General features: G+C 37.6%; 1 protein-coding gene across 1 annotated transcript in view; it reads right to left on the bottom strand.

Annotated features, from left to right (window-relative positions):
- Positions 1 to 11,621: 11,621 nt before the first annotated feature.
- LOC127446438 (R-spondin-2-like) overlaps positions 11,622 to 23,379 on the bottom strand; it is a 29,904-nt gene continuing 18,146 nt past the window's right edge. Inside the window, exon 5 of the mRNA XM_051707341.1 lies at positions 11,622 to 13,131. Within this exon, the coding sequence (XP_051563301.1) occupies positions 13,040 to 13,131 (92 nt within the window). The 3' untranslated portion in view covers positions 11,622 to 13,039. The remainder of the gene's footprint in view (positions 13,132 to 23,379) is intronic.

Genomic DNA, 23,379 nt, shown 5'->3' with positions numbered 1-23,379 from the left:
AGGCTCACGTTTGACTGTATGCAGACGCTAAGCGTTCGCGTCAAAACCGACGTATACTTTGGGCTTTATATGCAAGGGGTGACGCATGCATAGAGCACCAGTCGTCACAAGCCAATCAAATTGAAGTGATGATATAGGGTTTCAAGGTCACCGCCCCTAGGAGGAGCTCCCACAACGTCAGATACTGACACAGCGTCGAAGTTCCAACTTGAAAAGGAACAAATTCCAACTTGTTACACATGAACAGACGAAGGAAACTTTTTCAGGCAGATATTAATATCAGAAATACCAGGAGAAATAGGCTATTATTATGAAAAGGCATACACAAGGCATATTTTATTAATTGTAAATGTAAGAGTAACATTTAAAAATGGGTGTTTCATTTAGTTTTAATGCATTTCAGGTTTAAGCCCCGCCCACAACCGGTTCTATCCAAATAAAGAGACAGATAATTTTGTCATATGACCAAATACAAATAAAGATACAGATAATGACTTAGCTTCACACCCCTAGTGTTTACCATAAAAGTACACATAGATTAAATGACCATGAACTGTAGCCTTGGATTTCGGGTTTCTGTCAATAACAGGAAAAGACAAAATAAGACAACAAATGTAACGAGCAAATGGCAGAGGTAGTTGACAATTTTAGAGTGATCACATAAACATACTAGTTCCCATGACAACATGAACCAATTCAAATTTAATTACCATGCCAACTTCAGGCTTTTTGATTATTCACTGTTTATCTTAGCCTCTGGTGCTTTTTTTTTTTTTTTTTTTTTTTTTTATCAACCAGTAGGTACTTAATTGTGCATCGCAATTATCTTCTGAAGGTCAGCAATCAACTCGTTTCTCTTGCGATTGAATCAGTTCGCCTTAAATTAGGGCTGGGCTCTAAAAACGACTAGAATGTTGCCATTTGGATTTCTGGCTGTGTTTAAAGTCTGTGTAAATCCTATCTTATCGTTGTTTTTCTTACAAGATTGGAGTCCGTTTCTACGAAATCAGAACCACTCGTAAACACGTTCTCTACAAGCTTTGTTTCCCTTGGAGTGACCATTGCTCGTAGCTGGCAATGTGAATGAGATTTGCAATCTCAAAAACTGAGCCAGCAAGAAATTTGTTTAAGGTTTAAGGAATGACCTTCTAAATATACCAGAGAGAGAAAATATAAACAGTTTCAACGAAAAAACAATCAATCTTTGCATTGTGCTTTAGCTATTTGGAGGAGTGCAGTATCAGCTATTCAAAAGTGATGTTTTACCCACTATATGTTTTTTAATATATCATTCCATAAATTAATATGTGAAAAAACTGCACTTGCATGTGTTTTGTTGATCTGAAAACAATGACTAAGTAGGGGATAATGTACAGTCACACTGTCAGGGAAATGCAAGACCCCCATACATTATCCCGCTTATTACACAGCTACTTAACAAATAAATAAATAAATGGACATATAGATTTAAGAATTATGCAATTTGACCCATCAAAATCAAGTATTCCTTAGAGCTATGAAATAAATCATAGTTATCAACATCTGTCTGAGTTAAACATTTACAGGAATCATAGAAAACATTTAAAATCTCATCTTGTGTTGACATAAGACATGAATTGTATGACTGGAGCATTTCAATAAAAAAAAATAAAAAAAGTGATTGTGAAGCTTTACTCTAATTAGTCTAAACTAATTATCAATTGGTTTCCCTGACATTTAGCACAGATGGTGATTACATTTGAATATGATAGTAAATAAAACATTCTGACCAAAATCATCAGCTGGCATTCTAAGGGATTAACATGTGAGTTAACCCATCTAAAGTGGGTTAAAACATAAGACTATGTAAGACATTTTTTTAGAGTTCATTGTACTATAAATACATAACTTTCGGAACTTCCTCCACAGTCCAACAACTCTATTGAAAATTGAACAGAGGTCATTTACATGTTGATTTTACAGTAGCAAAACAGACCTTTTTTTTTTTTTCTAAATGGTCATTAAAAAACAAATGTATTAAGTGTATTTCTGGTGGAAAATAAAATGATAAAGTAGGATATGATGCCTTAAAGCTACTGATCCTGATGTACAAAGAATACCTTATCTGCATCAGTTTCTATTTTTCATTTTCCAAATCGAATTCATGATTATTGTGTTATTTACATTATACTACTAACAGTATCACCATCATACAAAACATGGTTTGAAATGAAACACACACACACAAAAAAAAATATCAGTCAAAGCAACTGTTAAATGGCTTACATACACTACTGTCTAAATATTTTGTTTTCATGCAGTATTCCTAGTGAGAGGTTTGGTTTCAATTTCATTAATAAAACTGAAACAAGTCTGAAACTAATCCCTTGTTCATATGAAGATCCCTGCCTTATCAGTTCAACAATATATTGTGATGACAATTCAAATATGGTTCCCAAGTAATTCCCAGTACCAGTTGATATTAGATTAGTATACTTTTGTTCACTTGGGATAGTTTTTAAATGTAAAACAGTGTCAAATCAACTTTTCAAGAATTAAACCAAATGGACGTTGTTAAATTTGACAGCCCTCAAACAGGTTTTCTCAAAAACCCCTATTTGATTTCCTATAGTCCAAATACAACCTGAAACTACATCAGTATGAGAGGTTTAAAGGGGCATGTTTAACTATGGCCAGAGTTTCTAAGGGTCTGGGGTCTGTGTAGTGTTCAAACTTCCCTCATTAATCCTCTTTTGAGTAAGAAACTTCCTGCAGCTAAGAGCACTGCTCCCTAGAGAGATGTAATTTACAGACTACAGCACAATTGCTTCATGAATGCTGTCCACATCATTCTCTCACACATATGCACACAAGCCCCACATAAGCCCAGTCTCACACCCCTCCCCCACTCTGATCTTCACTTCACACACACCAACACCTCCGGGAACCCCCCTCCTCCCCCTCCTGCTACTCAATCTGCACTTATGATCTGTGAGGGGGATGTGTGCCGGGCATTTGAAAAACAAAAGACTAGGAAAGCTTCAGGCCCAGATAGTGTTTCACATGCCTCTGAAAATCTGCACTGACCAACTGGCCCCCATTTTCACACAGATCTTCAATAGATCACTGGAGCAGTGTGAAGTTCCCTGCTGCTTCAAACTTTCCACCATCATTCCGGTCACATGACTTAATGACTACAGACCTGTCGCTCTCACGTCTGTGGTCATGAAGTCATTTGAGAGACTGGTTTTGGCCTACCTGAAGGACATCACTGGACCCCTGCTGGACCTCCTTTAGTTTGCTTACCGAGCAAACAGGTCTGTGGGTGATGCTGTCAGTATGGGACTGCATTATATCCTGCAACACCTCGACAGACCCGGGTCTTATGCAAGCATCCTATTTGTGGACTTCACTTCAGCCTTCAATACCATCATGCCTGATCTTCTCTCAACCAAACTGACCCAGCTCTTCGTGCCCACCCCAATCTGTCGATGGATCACCAGCTTTCTGACAGATAGGCAGCAGCTAGTGAGACTGGGGAAACTCACATCCGTGACCCTCACTATTCCTGGTGCTCCTCAGGGATGTGTTCTCTCTCCACCACTCTTCTCCCTGTACACGAATGACTGCACTGCAAAAGACCCCACTGTCAATCTCCTGAAGTTTGCAGATGACACCACGGTCATCGGCCTCAGTCTGCATACAGACGGGAGGTTGATCTGCTGGCTGTCTGGTGTGGTCACAACAACCTTGAGCTTAACACACTCAAAACAGTGGAGATGATAGTGGACTTCAGGAGAAATCCTTCACCAGCTGAGGAAGTTCAACCTGCCACAGGATCTGCTGACACAGTTCTACTCGTCCGTCACTGAGCCCGTCCTGTGTATATCTATAACTATCTGGTTTGGTTCAGCCACCAAATCAGACAGAAGGAAACTACAACGGACAGTCAGGACTGCTGAGAGGATTACTGGTGACCCCCTGCCCACCCTCCAAGACCTATACATCTCCAGAATGAGGAAATGTGCAGGTAGAATCACTCTGGACCCCACACACACCCTGCCCACTCCCTCTTTGAACTGTTGCCCTCTGGCCGGCGCTACAGAGCACCAGGACATCCAGGCACAAGAACAGTCTGTACCCTCAGGCCATTTTCCTCATGAACAATTAAACTGCCTCAGGACTCCCCCATAGTGCAATAATGTAAATACATATCTCATGTACATATGTAAATTCACATATGTAATTCAATAACTGTACATACCCCTACCTTACACATACATTACCTCTTACACATGTGCATACACCATTCAGTTATATGTCCTATTATTTGTATGTCTGTTTATACTCTTACCTTGTTTTATATTCAGTGTCTCACTGTAATGTTCTGTGTGCACTTGTTTTTCCTATCACCAAAAAAAATTCCCTGTGTAAGTGAGAACACTTAGCAAAAAGCTGATTCTGACAAACACCAACACACACATGTCCTAACCATAGAAAACGGGCAGTACATGGTTGATGTACTTTCAGGTCAAAGCTGACACTCTCTCAGAGGGGTTGTTTTGCAGTTTGCATTTTGACAATGGGAAAATATTTTCTAGAATGTTGCTGTAAAGGAACTTAGTTCATGGGCAATGGAGGAGTCAGGAGACAACGAAGCAGGTTCAAGGTCAATCCTTTTAGTCGTAAACACACAATCGAAGGTAACCGCCAATAATAAAGAAAGCTTTTTAAATAGATGAAATGCACTCCAAGTCATAAACACTCTCTTGGTGCTGTTATGCTTTCTAGTCACTCTCTCTTCTCTGACACTCTGGTGTGCCTTTTCAGGTCTCCCTCCGCCATCACTATAATGAGAGACAGGTGTTAGAGATAATTACGACCCAGGTGACAAGCCTTACCGCTCTCCCTCACCCGCAGACTGACACATGACGACGTCCCCCATGCCACAGTTGCCCTAAAAGCAACACAAGTGTGAGCAATAATCATAGTATGTGAATATGTGTGTTCAAAGAATTATAATATCACTCTTGGTCCACACAAATACGTTCTCGTTTGAAACAGCATTAATTTCACTGTTTACTCCTCTCATCCACACTAGAACAGTATTTCCCTCCACTGAAAATGGAGACTTTTGAAAAAGCTCTCCATAACCAAATACTTTGGAAACTAAATCTGAAAACAGACGTTTTAAACTGATTAGTGTGATTCTTCTTAGAGCTGTTTATGTCCTTGGACTCAGAAATTGTTTGTTTCTGTGGCAACATTCATGATGTCAATATGGATCAAAGTGTGGCTTTATTGTTGATGTTAGCAAAATATGTAATCACTACATTTATTCTTTAATTCACCACTATATTTTCTCGTAAAATGTTTAAGAACAAAGAAAGCACTCCAGGTAACACTGGCTGTGGCATATCAAACAGAAATATGTGTAAACTATCCTTAAAGTTGGCATGAAATCAAAAGTCCATCTAATCATTTTCTCAATGCATGTTACTGGTCTTATTGTCAATGATTCATCCTTGCATATACAGTATTTTTTTTTTTTTTTTTCTGTATTGCCAGATGTTTCATAGTCTTGCATGACACCCCACCTTCTTGTCTGTTCATTATTAGTTTATTGGTTTCACCTGTTCCCCATTATAACCTGTTTGATTTCTCTCCCTTTATTAGCTCCTACTGTTTGCTGTCCTCTGCTGGATTGTCTTCACTCTTTGGTTGGTTTTCTGCTTTGTCTGGCTCTCTCTCTCTCTCTCTCTCTCTCTCTCTCTCTCTCTCTCTCTCTCTCTCTCTCTCTCTCTCTCTCTCTCTCTCTCTCTCTCTCTCTCTCTCTCTCTCTCTCTCTCTCGTAAGATTGTTGTTATGTTTGTTTTGTTTTTTTTTTTATTATTTTAAATAAAAAGCTCATTAATGCTATCTATGATTGGGTCCTTCCTTTAAACACCCTGTTCCATGACACATTTAATCACATAATCTGCTTCAAACAGTAGCTACTCTTAATTTCCATAAGCTTCGGCAAATCTAATCAAGTTTTAGACTAGCTCTTCCAACAATAATAGCTGCCTGGTAACTTTTAAGCAAAGCTTTGTTGACAAAAAAAAAAAAAGTTGCCATTTGGATTTAAATAGGCAGATACTTAAGAGCCTTTGATTGGATCATTATTGCAGTGATTTAATGTTTCAGCTGGCAACAATTCTTTTAACCATAACTGATGCAGTGTGTAGCTTCTCATTTCTTAAACAACCATGTAGGAAGACGTATCCTGTGGTCGTTGAAAAGATGTTAATGTGTTTCAGAAAAGGCAAATTATTGGCCTGCATCAAGCAAAAAAAAAAAAAAAACTAAGGAGATTGCTGAAATCACTGGAATTGGGTTAAGAACTGTTCAACGCATTATTAAAATCTGGAAGGATAGTGGTGAACCGTCAGCTTCGCGGAAGAAATGTGGTCTGAAAAAACTCTTGAATGATCGTGATCAGACATCACTAAAACGCTTGAAGTCACATCATAAAAAATCAACAGAAAAACTCACGGCTATGTTTAATAGTGAGAGCATTTCCACATGCACAATGCACTGAGAACTTATAGGATTGGGACTAAACAGCTGTGTGGCCACAAAAAAGCTGCTTGTTAGTGAGGCTAATTGGAAAAAATAACTTCAATTTGCTAGGGAGCATAAAGATTGGACTATGAAGCAATGGAAAAAGGTCATGTGGTCTGATGAGTCCAGATTTACCCTATTCCAAAGCGATGGGTGCATCAGGGTAAGAGTCCTGACCTTAACCTCATTGAAAGTCTCGGCCAATAATTTATGCAACTTGAAATGTAAATAAATGTTTTGATGTTGCATAAGGTTGTCGAAACAATGTCACAACGAATGCGTGCCATAATCAAAGCTAAAGGCGGTCCAACTAAATAATAGAATATGCAACTTTTTTTTGGGCCAGTCAGTGTACTTGCCATGAATGGCCTGTGGGCATTCTATGGGCATGCTATGTAAGACTGAGATTAACCTTTAGCACTGAGCAAATTTAAATCTCCTTGAAACTTCATTGTCTTAATTGTAATGTTTTACAACTATAACAACAACATATGATAGAGCAAAATAAATTATCAATTGCCTTTAAATTAAACCCATACCCATAAAACACTTCTATATAATTATCACATATTTTATTACTATTAATATACATGTTAAGATAAATTATAGCAATTTCTAAAACTCCACCAGACCACAGAATATGTATTTTCTTATTTTCTGCTTTGAAATTACTTTGATTTTTAATAAAATGTTCACCCAAACATGAAAATTCTCTCATCATTTACTCACCCTCATGCTATCCCAGATGTGTATGACTTTCTTTCTTCTGCTAAACACAAACGATGATTTTTAGAAGAATACCTCAGCTCTGTAAGTCCATACAATGCAAGTGAATGGTAACCAGAACTCCAAAAGATCCAAAAAAAGGAGAAAAGTCAGAATAAAAGTAATCTATAAGACTCCAGTGGTTTAATCAATGTCTTCTGAAGCGATCCAGATGGTTTTGGGTGAGAACAGACAAAAAAATGACTCCTTTTTCACTATAAATCTTGACATCAGCAGTGTCCTTGAATCATGATGCGCATGCATCAAGAACTAGGAAGTGTAATCGAGCTTGAAATCATGATCGTGCCTAGAGACTTCAATGACAAGATTTATAGGGAAAAAGGAGTTTGTTGAGAATTTTGGTCTGTTCTCACCCAAAACCAACAGGATCGCTCACGGTAACCTATGGCTTTTTATAAAATTGTTTTTCAACTTATGAGTAAAATAAGGTCTGTGGTAAACATTAACGTGGTCGTTTTGTTCTACAACATATATTACACACTTTCATACCTCAAACGTGAGTTTTAAAGCCATATTGAACTGCACACTTTATTTAAAAAACACACAGCGGCTTCAAAATGCTAGTGGATCAGCTAGTTTTTTATTTCCATGCAGTTACAGAGTTTGGAGCACAAAAGCTTCCATCCCTATCTTTTCTAATTTCACGTAAAAATTGACGACTAGGCTAAGATTTATGTTTACATTTACGCTCTTACAATTAGACAAAGATTAACTTAATCTCTATGCACAAGATGTACAATGCAAGGCATTATTGATTTTAATACTTGAAGAAGTGCTAGTTTAATTATCAAATAAATCTGTGAGGACTCTTTGTGTACTTACATGGCAAAGAGAAAAGAATGGCCCAATACTTATTAAATAAGGAGACCTATTAATAGTGCTGTTTGTTGAAAGTTAACACATGGTGTGTGGTGCAAGAGTGTGTACGTGTGCTGTAGGGTTAAAGGGTCACAGGTATTTGATCAATTTAAAAAAAGCATATGGACACACCTGTGTAAATGCAACTTACAGACAAATGAAAGTGACTCCACTTCAGTTCTTGGACGTGATTAGTTTAATAAAGAAGAGAGGTGTCGATGGCCTACTGATTGAAACCCTGGGCTAATAGTGTAAAAATAGAGGGTTTAATACGTAGATAAATGTGTAGTATGGGAGGTTTCAGAGAAAACCTGAATCCTATTATATGCCCCTAAGCATAGTAATTATCTTTACATTTTGTCAGAGTTCGAGCTCAGTGGTTAATTTAAGCAAATAATGCAAAAATTGTAGGTTCAAATCAAACAGATGGTACTATAATATTAAGTGTACATTAAGTCACTTTGGATAATAAAGTCAAATGACAAATAACCAACATGATCACACAGGAAGTCGGCATGTTGTTTCAGGGAGTTCCAGTTCCATAGGATCGGTCACATTCAGTTGATAACGTATGGGCAATGTTAATGCTGTTAAACCCACAAATAAACATATCATGGGCAGGTGTGTACACAATCCAACAGGGAAAAAATAGGAAAAGCCTGCATACTGCAGTAGCTTGCAAATCTTTATTAGAATCAGAGAAGGTAATGGTGGTGGAGATCCTCCTGCTGGCGTGAACTAAAAATTTTTTACACTAAAGCTTAATGCCAAACCATTTTTATTGAGCTCTTGGATTGTTTGATTAACCAAAGATCTTCCATTGACAGCAAAAAAAAAAAAAAATACAATGACAGTTAGTTCATAACTTTATTTAAGACACTATTGTGTTTGCTAAATAAAAATTTTATGATGTGAATGCACATCATTTACAAAATCGATTTCATTACTGTTCTGCGTAGATATTTAAAGCATTTACTAGCGAGTCTGGTGCCTTCCTTATATGGTGTTTTCATGGGCATGGATTATAATTGTGAATTGAACATGCACACGCCCCATTTATTTTTTTTTATTCACTAACACACAAATGAAAGAAAAATTCTGGGGTGTATGCTGTGTTTGTGAATCCGGAGGAACATTAACCTTAACCCTACCACTAAATTTAACCCTAAACCTAACCTTAGAAACAGTGAATGAGACTCCCGAGACTTAGGTTTCGGTGGTGTTACTTTCTAGACACAGCAAAGTTTACCTTCCCTTGTGGTGCTATGGAAGTACATTGCATTAGTAGCATAGGAGACCTGGGTTCCAATCCTCTTCTGAAACAAGGAAGTCATTGCTTTCGCATAATCAGTAATAAGTGCAATTTGGAGGTTGCATTTTTCCCTCTAACAGTAAATTTTTACCCCACTGATGGTTAGGTTTAGGTTTGGGGTTGGGATGGGGGGTACAGTTTATAAAATACTGTATGCATTCCTTTTCACTTACTACGTTTACACAGACACCAGAAAGCGGCTTATTGTGAGAAAGCAGAGTTGTACTCTTTACGCCCATAAACATGCTGCTCGGTCAGTAAACAGCTTTCTCCACAGCTACGTAATTTCCCAGTGAAATAACAAACATGTATAAATAACAAACATGATATCCAAGGAAGGCTTTGCTATTTTATTCTCCGTTGCTTCACTTTATTTCCAGATATTCCGGAGGTGTGTCTTCTTTGCATTGTGACCTGCAGCGGAATTGCACGGGGTTCCCCTCTTACTTAAAACTCAGGGATTCCCCCAATGTACAAGCACATACACGCGAACGAGGGGACCGTTGATATTTTACATTGGTGTGTATAAATGGGTATAGTTTATAGTGTATGTTTTCCCCTTTTCTCACTGTACTCTGAAAAATGTTGAATTATTTTCGCTGTGTTGACTTGTTGTTCGGCTCCATCCTATGATGTTTGTTATTCAGTCGTTTCACGCACATGCACACTCTTCAAACACCCATCAGAACGCCACATATGTGTTTACATGGCCACATTAAGCCACATTCTCAAGAAGAAACCTATGTGTGTTAAACTGGTTTCTCCTAATCCCTTAAGCGGCGTAAGAAAATCACAGTTCTTGTTTACATGACGTTTCAGAAAGCCTCTTATCTGCAAAAACCCAGGAATAAAATGCTTTCTTAAGTGCATGTAAACATGGTCACTGCATTACAGCCTGTACAAATGAAAACAACTCACTTCACAACTTGCTTTTGGTGCCCCACTGTGGACATTATGCTTAGAAAATGGAGCTCATATGCCAAGCAACACTTACCTCATTGGCCACAGGGGGCAGTGTTTCGAATTTAGGTAAGCACAACCCGATTTTAACGAAAGAAAAGTAAACTTCTGTTTCATATTTCACTGTGAGATCAGTCTAAAATAACAACAAACTAACAAGGAGTTGATATAAAATATAAGACCTTATAATCTGAAACCATTATCATGTTAAGCTTCATGTGTCAGGTTAGATCTGTTTGCACAGCATAAGGCTCACAACACATCATATAATGTGTCATCTCACATTGTTTTTGGCATGTTTTCCCAAACACTCCCACAGAGATGTTTAACGTTTGTTGAGAAGTTTCTTTGGGAGCTCGTGACCCTCGTGCCTCTACTGAGATGTAGAAACAGCCCGTTTGAAGTGTCTGAGTTCATTTCCAAATAGAAACCTCACTCAATATACTGTATATATATATATATATATATATATATATATATATATACCGCCATCTTATGGTTGAATATGGAACAATGAAATTCTGAGTAGAAGCTGTTTATGCAGCAAGACAGGTAATGTGTTTTCTTATTAAAAATCAGGAACTCTGTAGTATTTTTAAGGATGTCTGATTTGTTCAATTTGTTTTAGTAAAAAATCTCTGAAACAACATCCCGACTTCCTGTGTGATCATGTTGGTTATTTGTCATTTGACTTTAATTATCCAAAGTGACTTATTGTACACTTAATATTATAGTCCTATGCATTTGATTTGAACCTAAAAGTTTTGCATTATTTGCTTAAATTAATCACTGAGCTCGAACTCTGACAATTATTAAAAGTATTTTTATAATATACAATATACACCCTACAATAAACATTTAACAAAAGAAGTTTAAGTTAGAAATGATTATATATCGAATATATATTCAATATATTATCATTTCTAACTTAAACTTATTTTTGTGAAATGTTTTGTATGAAAAGTATACTTGTGCTATGTTTCCTTAATACAAATGCCACTTGCTTGATATTTTATTATTTAATGCAGTGACATTCATAATTTTTAAAGGTGGGTTTGGTGTACAAAATTTCTGGGGCCACTGTACACCAAAAAAGCATTGTTAACAACTGATATACCCTTTAGAAAAAGTGTTTATTCTCTGAACACCTGATTTCTTTGTTTCATAACACAAAACACCCCTTTCTCTTTTCTATCACTTTCAAAATGCCCATTTGGGGCTAATCACTTGAGAAACATTTCTCTTACAAACTGTGATTTTTCCAGTAAACACAATTCAACAGCCTGTGAGAGTAATGTGAAAACCAACACATGGAAAGTGCAAATAAATCACATCCAAATCAGTAAATTCCCATCCATCTAAAAACAAAAGCAACATGTTGAAGAATATTTCATTTTTCACAAGGGGACAGTAATCAGTTGAAATAAAAGAGTGATCCAATGAGCCTGGGTTTAAGAGTACACACGAGGGTATAAGAAAATAAAGAAATATTACTCTTGAAATTCAGCTCGATAAACTAAGTATGCACAATAGTGGTAAGTTAACTTACAAATGTACAGGACAAAACAAATTAATTTATTATCATAGTTTGTTTTCTTTATACAAATTAAGGAACAAATCTGTGCTCATTGGGTCACATGACAGGTCTACAGCCAATCACATGGCTCGATTCCACAGTCTCTTATGACAGGAGATTGAATAAATGGATTGCAAGGCCATGACCTTGGCATCCTTTTACAACACAACATTGTTCCGTGTCTTTTTTCTCTAATGCCGTTATAGTGAAGAAGTGCAAATACAGGGAGAGTATGCAGCTGGCAAACACACAGGAGAAAAAGATGCCCAAACCACGTACAGGAAGCGCTGGCCACATGACAAGAGATTGACGCTGTCTGTCTGTTATACATCAAACAGAAATGTACAGTGTCATAGCCCAACATGCATTTTGTCTTTGTTAAACCACACTGTACTGTAGGTTTAAAGGGATAATTCACCCAAAAATTTTAATTCATAATTTCAAAAAGTCATCATTTATTACTTACTCATGTAATACTAAAGCCCATTAGACCGTTTACTTTAGTTGTATAGTAAAAAATAAGTAATGAAAGTGAATGGTGACTTAGAGTAACATACTGCTTAACATCTCATTTTGTATTCCACTAAACAAAGAAAATCATATGGTTTTGGAACAACATGAGGGTGAGTAAATGATGACAGAAGTTTCGGTAGTCATATGGTTGTGTTGGGTGAAACCCTCCCCAACTTGTCAAAAAGAATGCATAAATACAGGTTATGATATTCCATAGTAATGTAAACAAAACTTAATACATAAAAAAGATTTTCAGATGTGTGATCTCTCGTTACATGTCATATCCTGATTTTTAAAGTAGAAATGTTACAATTAACATATATTTATACAAATATAAAAAATAGCTTGTTTATGAAAAAAATAGTTTACATATACAGTATTATCAATTAATAAAACATAACAAGTGCGACTGTCTCCTCATCCTGCTGAATCTTCCCAGAATCTTACGTTCCTCATGTATGTTCCGTGACGGTTCTGTTACTGAAGAGCTTCAGCTTTTTCTGTGCCTTTCTTCTTTCTTCTCTCCTTTCATTCTTCCTTTTATCTGTCAAGATTGAATGATATCCACATGAGGCCGTGAATAATACAGTCTACAAGCCACTTTAATATAGGCAGTGGTACCATATACTTAATTTTATTATTTATATGACATCTTTGCATAAAAAATTCAGTTTGATCACTTTAACATGTCTGTCGCATCTATAATCTTGCCCGTGTGACATTTGTATTATATGATTATTTTTAGGGATGGGAATGAGATGGGTGATTCTCACAAAAGCTGTCAAGAAAATATTGTGGTCATATTTAAATGCAAATTAATACATAAAAAAAATATGACTTTATATTTTGCATAAAGTAGAACCGTTAAGATTTTTGGCACTGTGACATTATTTTCAGGACACTTAGGCACAATTTACCCCCTCAATTCTCATTACCGTAACATATCTGAATGTTTTACTTTTACTATTCTCAGTTCCATACAACACTATGATCCTCATTACCTTAACACAGCAATTTTTAACTGTATAACAGTAAGAAGAAAAAAAAACTGTTGTACACTGATTTTAAGGGAGTACTGCTATGATGTATAAAAACTTATCAATTTAAATTATAAAGGCCAACACTTTTTTGACCATCATAATGACCATCTTGTTTTGCTTTTTCTTTTTTTATGCATCGCAATAACAAAAAATGTGGGGTAAAATGTGAAGAATTGTCATGAAGATAGTGTCACAATGTAACATTTCTTACAGTAATGGCCCTAACAGTAGGTTTCACTTTCGTATGCTATATATATATATATATATATATATATATATATATATATATATATATATATATATATATATATATATATATATATATTATTATTATTATTATTTTTTTTTTTTTTGGATTTTGGAGTAAAACAGGAGCAGGACATTTTCTTGACAAGTTTTGTAAGAATCATCCAAATTATTTGCGTTTTAAACCATATTTAAAGGGATTGTTCACCCAAAAATTACTTTCTTTCTTCTATAGAACACATACAAAGATTTTTAAAAGTATGCTTCAGCTCTGTAGATTCATACAATGCAAGTGAATGGTTCCCAGACATTTGAAGCTCCAAAATTTGCAGAAAGGCAGCTTTTTGGAGCTTTGAAGGCCTGATCACCATTCACTTGCATTGTATGGACCTACAGAGCTGAGATATTCTTCTAAAAATCTTTGTTTGTGTTCTGCAGAAGAAAGAAAGTCATTCACATCTCAGATGGCATGAAAGTGAGTAAATGATGAGAGAATTTTCATTTTTGGTTGAACTATTCCTTTAACAATTTTCCATGTATGCTGGACACATGTTGGCTGCTTTTTCTTTCACTATCAAGTCCAACTCATTCATTAAAAAATATAATTCAGATCATATCTATCGTTCATTCATAGCATCCCCTTTGGCATGACGAAGCTGTCTGAGTTTTGCTGTAAACCATGGTTTGTCATTGTTGAACGTTATCCTAACGTCATATATCAGTTTCTGTGAGGATATGTGCATTCCTACTAGGATTTTTTTGTTGTTGTTTTTTTCAAATTGGAATCCCAATTCCCAATGCACACTAAGTCTTCGTTGTGGCGTAGTGACTCACCTCAATCTGGGTGACGGAGGACGAATCTCAGTTGCCTCCTCTTCTGAGACGTGGCTTGTTAAGTGCGTTACCGCGGAGACGTAGCGTGTGTGGAGGCCCACGCTATTCTCTGCGGCATCCATGCACAACTCACCATGCACCCCACCGAGAGCGAGAACCACACATTTTAGCGACCACGAGGATGTTACCCCATGTGACTCTACCCTCCCTAGCAACCAGGCCAATTTGATTGCTTAGGAGACCTGGCTGGAGTCACTCAGCATGCCCTGGATTCGAACTCACGATTCCAGGGGTGGTAGTCAGCGTCAGTACTCGCTGAGCTACCCAGGCCCCCTCTCTAGGACTTATTTAATGTTCAACAATGACAAACCATGGTTTACAGCAAAACTCAGACAGCTTCGTCATGCCAAAAAGGATGTTTACAGAAGCGGGGATAAAATCATGTATACACAGACCAAAAACACACTAACTAAGGAAATTAAAGTGGCTAAAATAAGCTACTCTGAGAAGATGATAAACAAATTTTCAGCTAATGACACTGCATCATTGTAGAGATGAATGTGTTTTAATGTAGATTTGAAAAGCCCAGTCTCACACACCATGCCCGCTCTGACACCTGCAACCACCCTCCTTTCCACCCCCCCAACCCCCCCAACCCCCCCCCCCCCCCCCCCCCCCAACATTTAAGATCTATGAAGAGGATGTGTTGCAGGTCTTCCGGAAACAAAAGACAAGGAAAGCACAGGGCCCAGACGGTGTTTTACCCACTTGTCTAAAAGTTTCCTGTGTTGACCAGCTGGCCCCCATCTTCACACAGATCTTCAACAGATCACTGGAGCAGTGTGAAGTTCCCTGCTGCTTCAAACGCTCCACTATCATCCCTTTCCCAAAGAAACCAAAGATCTTAAGGACTTAATGACAACAGACCCGTCGCTCTGACGTCTGTGGTCATGAAATAATTTGAGAGAATGGTTTTGGCCCACCTGAAGGACATCACTGGACCTTTCTGGATCCCGTTCAATTTGCTTATAGAGCAAACAGATCTGTGGATGATGCAGTCAACATGGGATTGCATCATATCCTGCAAAATCTGGACAGAGCAGGGACAAATGCAAGGATCCCAGCTCTCTGTTCCCACGTCTATTTGTCAGTGGATCACCAGCTTTCTGACGAATAGGCATCAGCTAGTGAGACTGGGGAAATACACTTCCAGCACATGTACGATCAGCACTGGTGCCCCCCAGGGATGTTTGCTCTCCCCAATACTCTTCTCCATGTATACCAATGACTGCACTGCCAAGGACCCCTCTTTCAAGCTCCTGAAGTTTGCAGATGACACTAATGTCATCGGCCTCATCCAAGATGACGATGAGTCTGCATACCGAAGGGAGGTTGAACAGCTGGCTCACTGGTGCAGTCATAACATCCTGGAGCTCAACATTCTCAAAACATGATTGGAGATGATTGTGGACTTTAGGAGGAACAAACCAACATTAACCCCGCTCACCATTCTAAACAGCACTGTGGCAGCAGTGGAGTCATTCAGGTTCCTGGGCACTACCATCTCACAGGACCTGAAGTGGGAGACCCACATTGACAACATTGTGAAAAAGACCTAGCAGAGGTTGTACTTCCTTCACCAGTTGAGGAAGTTCAACCTTCCACAGGTGCTGCTAATCCAGTTCTACTCAGCAGTCAATGAGTCTGTCCTCTGCCCTTCAATATCTGTCTGGTTTGGTTCAGATATCAGAAGACTACAAAGGACAGTTCAGACTGCTGAGTGGATTATTGGTTGCCCCCTGCCCACCCTTCAAGAACTGTACACTTCCAGAGTGAAGACAAGGGCTGGAAAAATCACTCTGGACCCCACTCACCATGCCCACTACCTTTTTGAACTGTTGCCTTCTGGCCGGCGCTACAGAGCTCTGAGCACCAGAACCATCAGGCACAAGAACAGTTTTTTTCCCTCAGGCTATCCATCTCATGAACAACTGCCCCATTGTGCAATAATTACGTGCAATACACAACTTAGTCAATTATATTTATTTAACATATCCTACCTCTTCTGCATTACATTCCCTTGCACTGTATATAACAGATTTGTATTTGTACATACGTATGTATGTGTATATATATATATATATATATAGAGAGAGAGAGAGAGAGAGAGAGAGAGATAAATAGATAGATAGACACAGTTGTACTCAAAATTTGCACACCCTGGCAGAAATTGTGAAATCTTGGCATTGATTTTGAAAATATGACTTTTATTTAAGGATAGTGATCATATTAAGCCATTTATCATCACATAGATGTTTGGCTCCTTTTTAAATCATAATGATAACAAAAATCACCCAAATGGCTCTGATCAAAAGCTTACATACCCTTGAATGTTTGGCCTTGTTACAGACACACAAGGTGACACACACAGATTTAAATGGCAATTAAAGGTTCATTTCCAACATCTGTGGCTTTTTAAATTGCAATTAGTGTCTGTGTATAAAAAGTCAATGAGTTTGTTAGCTCTCACATAGATGCACTGAGCAGGCTAGATACTGAGCCATGGGGAGCAGAAAAGAACTGTCAAAAGACCTGCTTAACAAGGTAATGGAACTTTATAAAGATGGAAAAGGATATAAAAAGATATCCAAAGCCTTGAAAATGCCAGTCAGTACTGTTCAATCACTTATTAAGAAGTGGAAAATTCGGGGATCTCTTGATACCAAGCCAAGGTCAGGTAGACCAAGAAAGATTTCAGCCACAACTGCCAGAAGAATTGTTCGGGATACAAAGAAAAACCCACAGGTAACCTCAGGAGAAATACAGGCTGCTCTGGAAATAGACGGAATGGTTGTTTCAAGGAGCACAATATGACGATACTTGAACAAAAATGAGGTGCATGGTCGAGTTACCAGAAAGAAGCCTTTACTGCACCAATGCCACAAAAAAGCCCGGTTACAATATGCCCGACAACACCTTGACACACCTCACAGATTCTGACACACTGTAATTTGGAGTGATGAGACCAAAATAGAGCTTTATGGTCACAACCATAAGCGCTATGTTTGGAGAGGGGTCAACAAGGCCTATAGTGAAAAGAATACCATCCCCACTGTGAAGCATGGTGGTGGCTCACTGATGTTCTAAGGTGTGAGCTCTAATGGCACGGAAAATCTTGTGAAAATTGATGGCAAGATGAATGCAGCATGTTATCAGAAAATACTGGCAGACAATTTGCATTCTTCTACACGAAAGCTGCGCATGGGACACTCTTGGACTTTCCAGCACGACAATGACCCTAAGCACAAGGCCAAGTTGACCCTCCAGTGGTTACAGCAGAAAAAGGTGGAGGTTCTGGAGTGGTCATCACAGTCTCCTGACCTTTGTATCATTGAGCCACTCTAGGGAGATCTCAAACGTGTGGTTCATGCAAGACGACCAAAGACTTTGTTTGACCTGGAGGCATTTTGCCAAGATGAATGGGCAGCTGTACCACCTGCAAGAATTTGGGGCCTCATAGAAAACTATTACAAAAGACTGCAAGCTGTCATTGATGCTAGAGGGGGCAATACACAGTATTAAGAACTAAGGGTATGCAGACTTTTGAACAGGGATTAAATTTTTTTTCTTTGTTGCCATGTTTTGTTTTATGATTGTGCCATTCTGTTATAACCTACAGTTGAATATGAATCCCATAAGAAATAAAAGAAATGTGTTTTGCCTGCTCACTCATGTTTTCTTTAAAAATGATATATATATTACCAATTCTCCAATTGTATGCAAACTTTTGAGCACAACTGTATATACAGTTGAAGTCAGAAGTTAACATACACCTTAGCCAAATACATTTAAATCCAGTTTTTCACAATTTCTGACATTTAATCGTAGAAAACATTCCCTGTCTTAGGTCAGTTAGGATCACTACTTTATTTTAAGAATGTGAAATGTCAGGATAATAGTAGAGAGAAAGATTTATTTCAGCTTTTATTTCTTTCATCACATTCCCAGTGGGTTAGAAGTTTACATACACTTTGTTAGTATTTGGTATCATTGCCTTTAAATTGTTAATTCGTTTTGGGTAGCCTTCCACAAGGTTCTCACAACTGAACTGAACTGGTGTAACTGAGTCAGGTTTGTAGGCCTCCTTGCTCGCACACGATTTCTGCCCACAGATTTTTTATCAGATTGAGGTCAGAGCTTTGTGATGGCCACTCCAATACCTTAAATTTGTTGTCCTTAAGCCATTTTGCCACAACTTTGAAGGTATGCTTGGGGTTATTGTCCATTTGGAAGACCCATTTGTGACTGAGCTTTAACTTCCTGGCTGATGTCTTGAGATGTTGCTTCAATATATCCATATAATTTTCCTTCCTCATGATGCCATCTATTTTGTGAAGTGCACCAGTCCCTCCTGCAGCAAAGCACCCCCACAACATGATGCTGCCACCCCCATGCTTCATGGTTGAGATGGTGTTCTTCAGCTTCTTCAAGCCTCACTCTTTTACCTCCAAACATAACGATGGCCATTATGGCCAAACAGTTCAATTTTTGTTTCATTAGACCAGAGAACATTTCTCCAAAAAGTAAGATCTTTGTCCCCATGTGCACTTGCAAACTGTAGTCTGGCTTTTTTATGGCAGTTTTGGAGCAGTGGCTTCTTCCTTGCTGAGCAGCTTTTCCAGTTATGTTGATATAGAACTCGTTTTACTTTGAATATAGATACTTGTCTACCTGTTTACTCCAGCATCTTCACAAGGTCCTTTTCTGTTGTTTTGGTATTGATTTTCACTTTTCGCACCAAACTACTTTCATCTCTATGAGACAGAATGTGTCTCCTTCCTGAGCGGTATGATGGCTGCGTTGACCCATGGTGTTTATACTTGCGTACTATTGTTTGTACAGATGAACGTGGTACCTTCAGGCGTTTGGAAATTGCTCCCAAGGATGAACCAGACTTTCTGAGGTCTTGGTTGATTTCCTTTGATTTTCCCATCATGTCAAGCAAAGAGGCACTGAGTTTGAAGGTAGGCCTTAAAATACACCCACAGGTACACCTCCAATTCAGTACACCTCCTATCAGAAGCTAACTGGCTAATTGTCTAAAGGCATCTTGACATAATTTTCTGGAATTTTCCAAGCTGCTTAAAGACACAGTTAACTTAGTGTATGCAAACTTCTGACCCACTGGAATTGTGACATAGTCAATTAAAAGTGAAACAATCTGTCTGTAAACAATTGTTGGAAAACTTATTTGTGTTATGCACAAAGTAGATGTCCTAAGCAACTTGCCAAAACTATAGTTTGCTAATATGAAATCTGTGGAGTTGTTAAAAAAATGAGTTTTTATGACTTCAACCTAAGTGTATGTAAACTTCTGACTTCAACTGTATATGTGTGTGTGTATATATATATATATATATATGTAGTCTTTTTGTGTATTTCTATATATACATATATTTTCTATTAGCTTTTTATTATTATTATTATTATTATTATTATTATTATTATTATCTCTGTCTTGTTGCTATATTGTTTGTGCACTGGAAGCTTCTGTCACAAATAAACATTTCTTGTATGTGTAAGCATACATGGCAATAAAGCTCGTTCTGATTCTGATTCTGATATGTAGGCACAATTTATATCTGTCAACAAAATTAATATAAAGCATTTATGCATAAGCCTTTAAATCAAAAGGGTTTTAAAGAGATAGAAATTCCATCATCATTTACTCACCTTCCAAAGTATTATGACTTTCTTACATGGAACACTAAAAAGATGTTAGGCAGAATATTAGGGACTGCCAGTTCCAAATAACTTTCATTTTATGGAAAAAAGAACAGAATCAACATTCTTTCAAATTTAAAATGGGTCACACGGGTTTGGAATGACAAGTAAAGGGCAAGTAAATTACGGAATTTCCTTTTGGGGTGAACTATCCCTAAGATATAATATCATGAGAAACATAAATTCAGTTAAGTGTATCTAAACTTTTAAATGGTATTGTATTAGGAATGATTATTTCAAGATCTTTCACATCTATAATCTTGGCTGAGTGACATTTCTAATGCATCAGCACAAAAATGACATCAATTTGCAATGTTTTTAAGTATGTGGAGGTCATTTATTTGCTGTCACGCATTGGATGGCTCAGAACCTGAGAATGGTGCACTGAGCTCCCTGTAGTACTTCAAACGTTCATGTCTGGTTTGAATTTATGTTTCAAAATCAACAACAGAGGAGCTCTAGGGTGGTATGTACTGTCTTGGTTAGGAAAAAAATATTTTGGAGCTAAAGCAGAACAAATACTGAGCAGAGGTGGATACTTCAGAGAATTTATTCTCATTTTTTTGTGAGCTGAAACCAAATAATAATCCATGTTTGTCTTTGAAAGGGAGCATAATAAGGATGTCATAAAACTGGAGTAAACAGTTATTATGACCTAAGGAATTGGGTCTTTGGTCTGGAAAACACCATGGCCTGGCTAGAACGTGCTTTTTCTCCATCATTTTGCTTGTTTTTCTCTGATTCATTCTCTCTGGTCTTTTTTTTTTATCTCTCTCTCTATCTGTTGTCAATTAATCTCTGCTTCATCGTTACAAATCAATAAATAATTTTTGGCTCCCATCTATGCATTTAACTTTTTTTCTGAAATACCTCTTTCTACTTTTCCATCTGTCTTAACATCTCTAAGTCATTTTCGTTCTTTTGGTTTCCCCCTCTTTATCAGCCATGTTAAAAACACACTAACTTCTTCCATCTTCTCCAATTATGCTCATGCTCTTAACCTTCACAGAGCACTAAAAGTCCATATTTACTGCCACAAATCATCTAGTTTTAAACCAGCCTCTGATAACCAACATAAATCATATTAAGATCAGATGTTTGCAGTTTATGATTTGGGCAGGTAAGTTTGAGTCATGTATTGAAGTATTGTGATCTGTCATGAGATGTGGTGTCTGACTTTGATTAGCTCTTGGGGTTTAAACTTGGACAAAGAGAAGAAAGGAAATTAGTCTTTGTTAATTTGAGGACATTTTAGGTCACAATTAATGCATCAGTTCCCCATTGGCCACCTCTCAAATAAGTCTTTGAGGTGTCAGCTTCAGAGACAAACCACAAAGGTACTGATGGGGAGCACAGTGTATTCTGTATTCACACACTTAAAACAGTTACTTGTAAGATTTACTTTTATTTTGCAGGTTTTTGCACATTTTATTTTAATGGTATAAAATTAAGTAATATCTACTTAACTTCAAGATGTATTATTGATCAAACTGAGTGAGTACATTTTGAAACTTAAACATTTCAGTTAATACAGTAACTTTTACTTACAAATGTAATGTACATGGTACTTAAATTTAGTCAAATGTAAATGGACATTATATAGGAACATTTCCCATTTTGAACTTTCTCTGATAAACACGTTAAATCATTTACCACATGATATACGGAAACCTTCCACAGGGAAGCTTAATGCATGCTATATAGTCTAATAGACAACATCATCTTGCATTACTGACAATAGAAACAAAATACTGAATAAAATCATTAGCTGTTCAATTGTACAGGGTCTTTGTTGTCGTATGGTGTGCTTCATAATGCGCCACACATTCTCAATTGGAGACATGTCAGGACTGCGGGCAGGCCAATCTAGCACCCACACTCTCTGCTTACACAGTCATGCACTTGAAATCCGGGCAGTATGTGGTTTGAATTTGCCCTGCTGGAAAATGCAGGGACTTCCCTGGAAAAGACAGTGTTGGATGGCAGTATATGTTGCTCCAAAATTTGTACATATCTGTCTGCATTCATGGTGTTCTCACAGATGTGCGAGTTACCCATGCCATGGGCACTGACACACCCCTGGCCCATACAGACACTGGCTTTTGGACCTGACACTGATAACAGCTTGGATGGTCCTTTTCCTCTTTGGCCCGGATAACACAACGACTTCGTTTTTCAAGAACTTTTTGAAATGTGGACCCTTCAGACCAAAAAACACAGTTCCACTGTTCTACTTTCCATCTAAGATGAGACCGAGCCCAGAGAAGTCGGCAGCGCTTCTGGACAGTGTTGATGTAGGGCTTCTCCTTTACATAGTAAAGTCTTAACTTGCATCTGTGGATGCAGCGGCGAATGGTGTTGACTAACAAAGATTTACTAAAGTAATCCCAAGCCCATGTTCATGATATCCATTACAGATGAATGATGTTTTTTAAGATAGTGATGTCTAAGGAATCAGAGATCACGCGCATTCAGAAGTGGTTTTCGTCTTGCCCTTTACGCACCGAGATTTGACCAGGTTCCTTGAACCTTTTAACTTTGAACCTTTGAAGCATCTGTTGGCAAACTGACAAGTCTCGAATGATCTTTGCGCTTGAAGGACTAGGCTGTTTTTGGAGGTTCCTTATATACTATGACACGATTGCCTCACCAGTTTAACATCTGTTTCACATCGCCTTGTTATTTCAACTCATAAAATTGTGATTAGTCTTAAATTGCCCCTGTCTCAACTTTTTTGGAGCATGTTGCAATCATCTGATTTGAAATAACTGTACATTTTCAAACAATAATGAAATTCACAAGGTAAAACATCACATAATGTGTAGTTGTAGTGCTTTCAATATAGCAAAGGGTCAATATAATTTACAAATCACTCCTTTTTGTTTTTA

Source organism: Myxocyprinus asiaticus, chromosome 9, assembly GCF_019703515.2.
Source record: "Myxocyprinus asiaticus isolate MX2 ecotype Aquarium Trade chromosome 9, UBuf_Myxa_2, whole genome shotgun sequence".
NCBI classification, from domain to species: Eukaryota; Metazoa; Chordata; class Actinopteri; order Cypriniformes; family Catostomidae; genus Myxocyprinus; species Myxocyprinus asiaticus.
The sequence above is the reverse complement of the archived record's forward strand: the minus strand, read 5'-3'. Positions and strand labels throughout refer to the sequence as shown.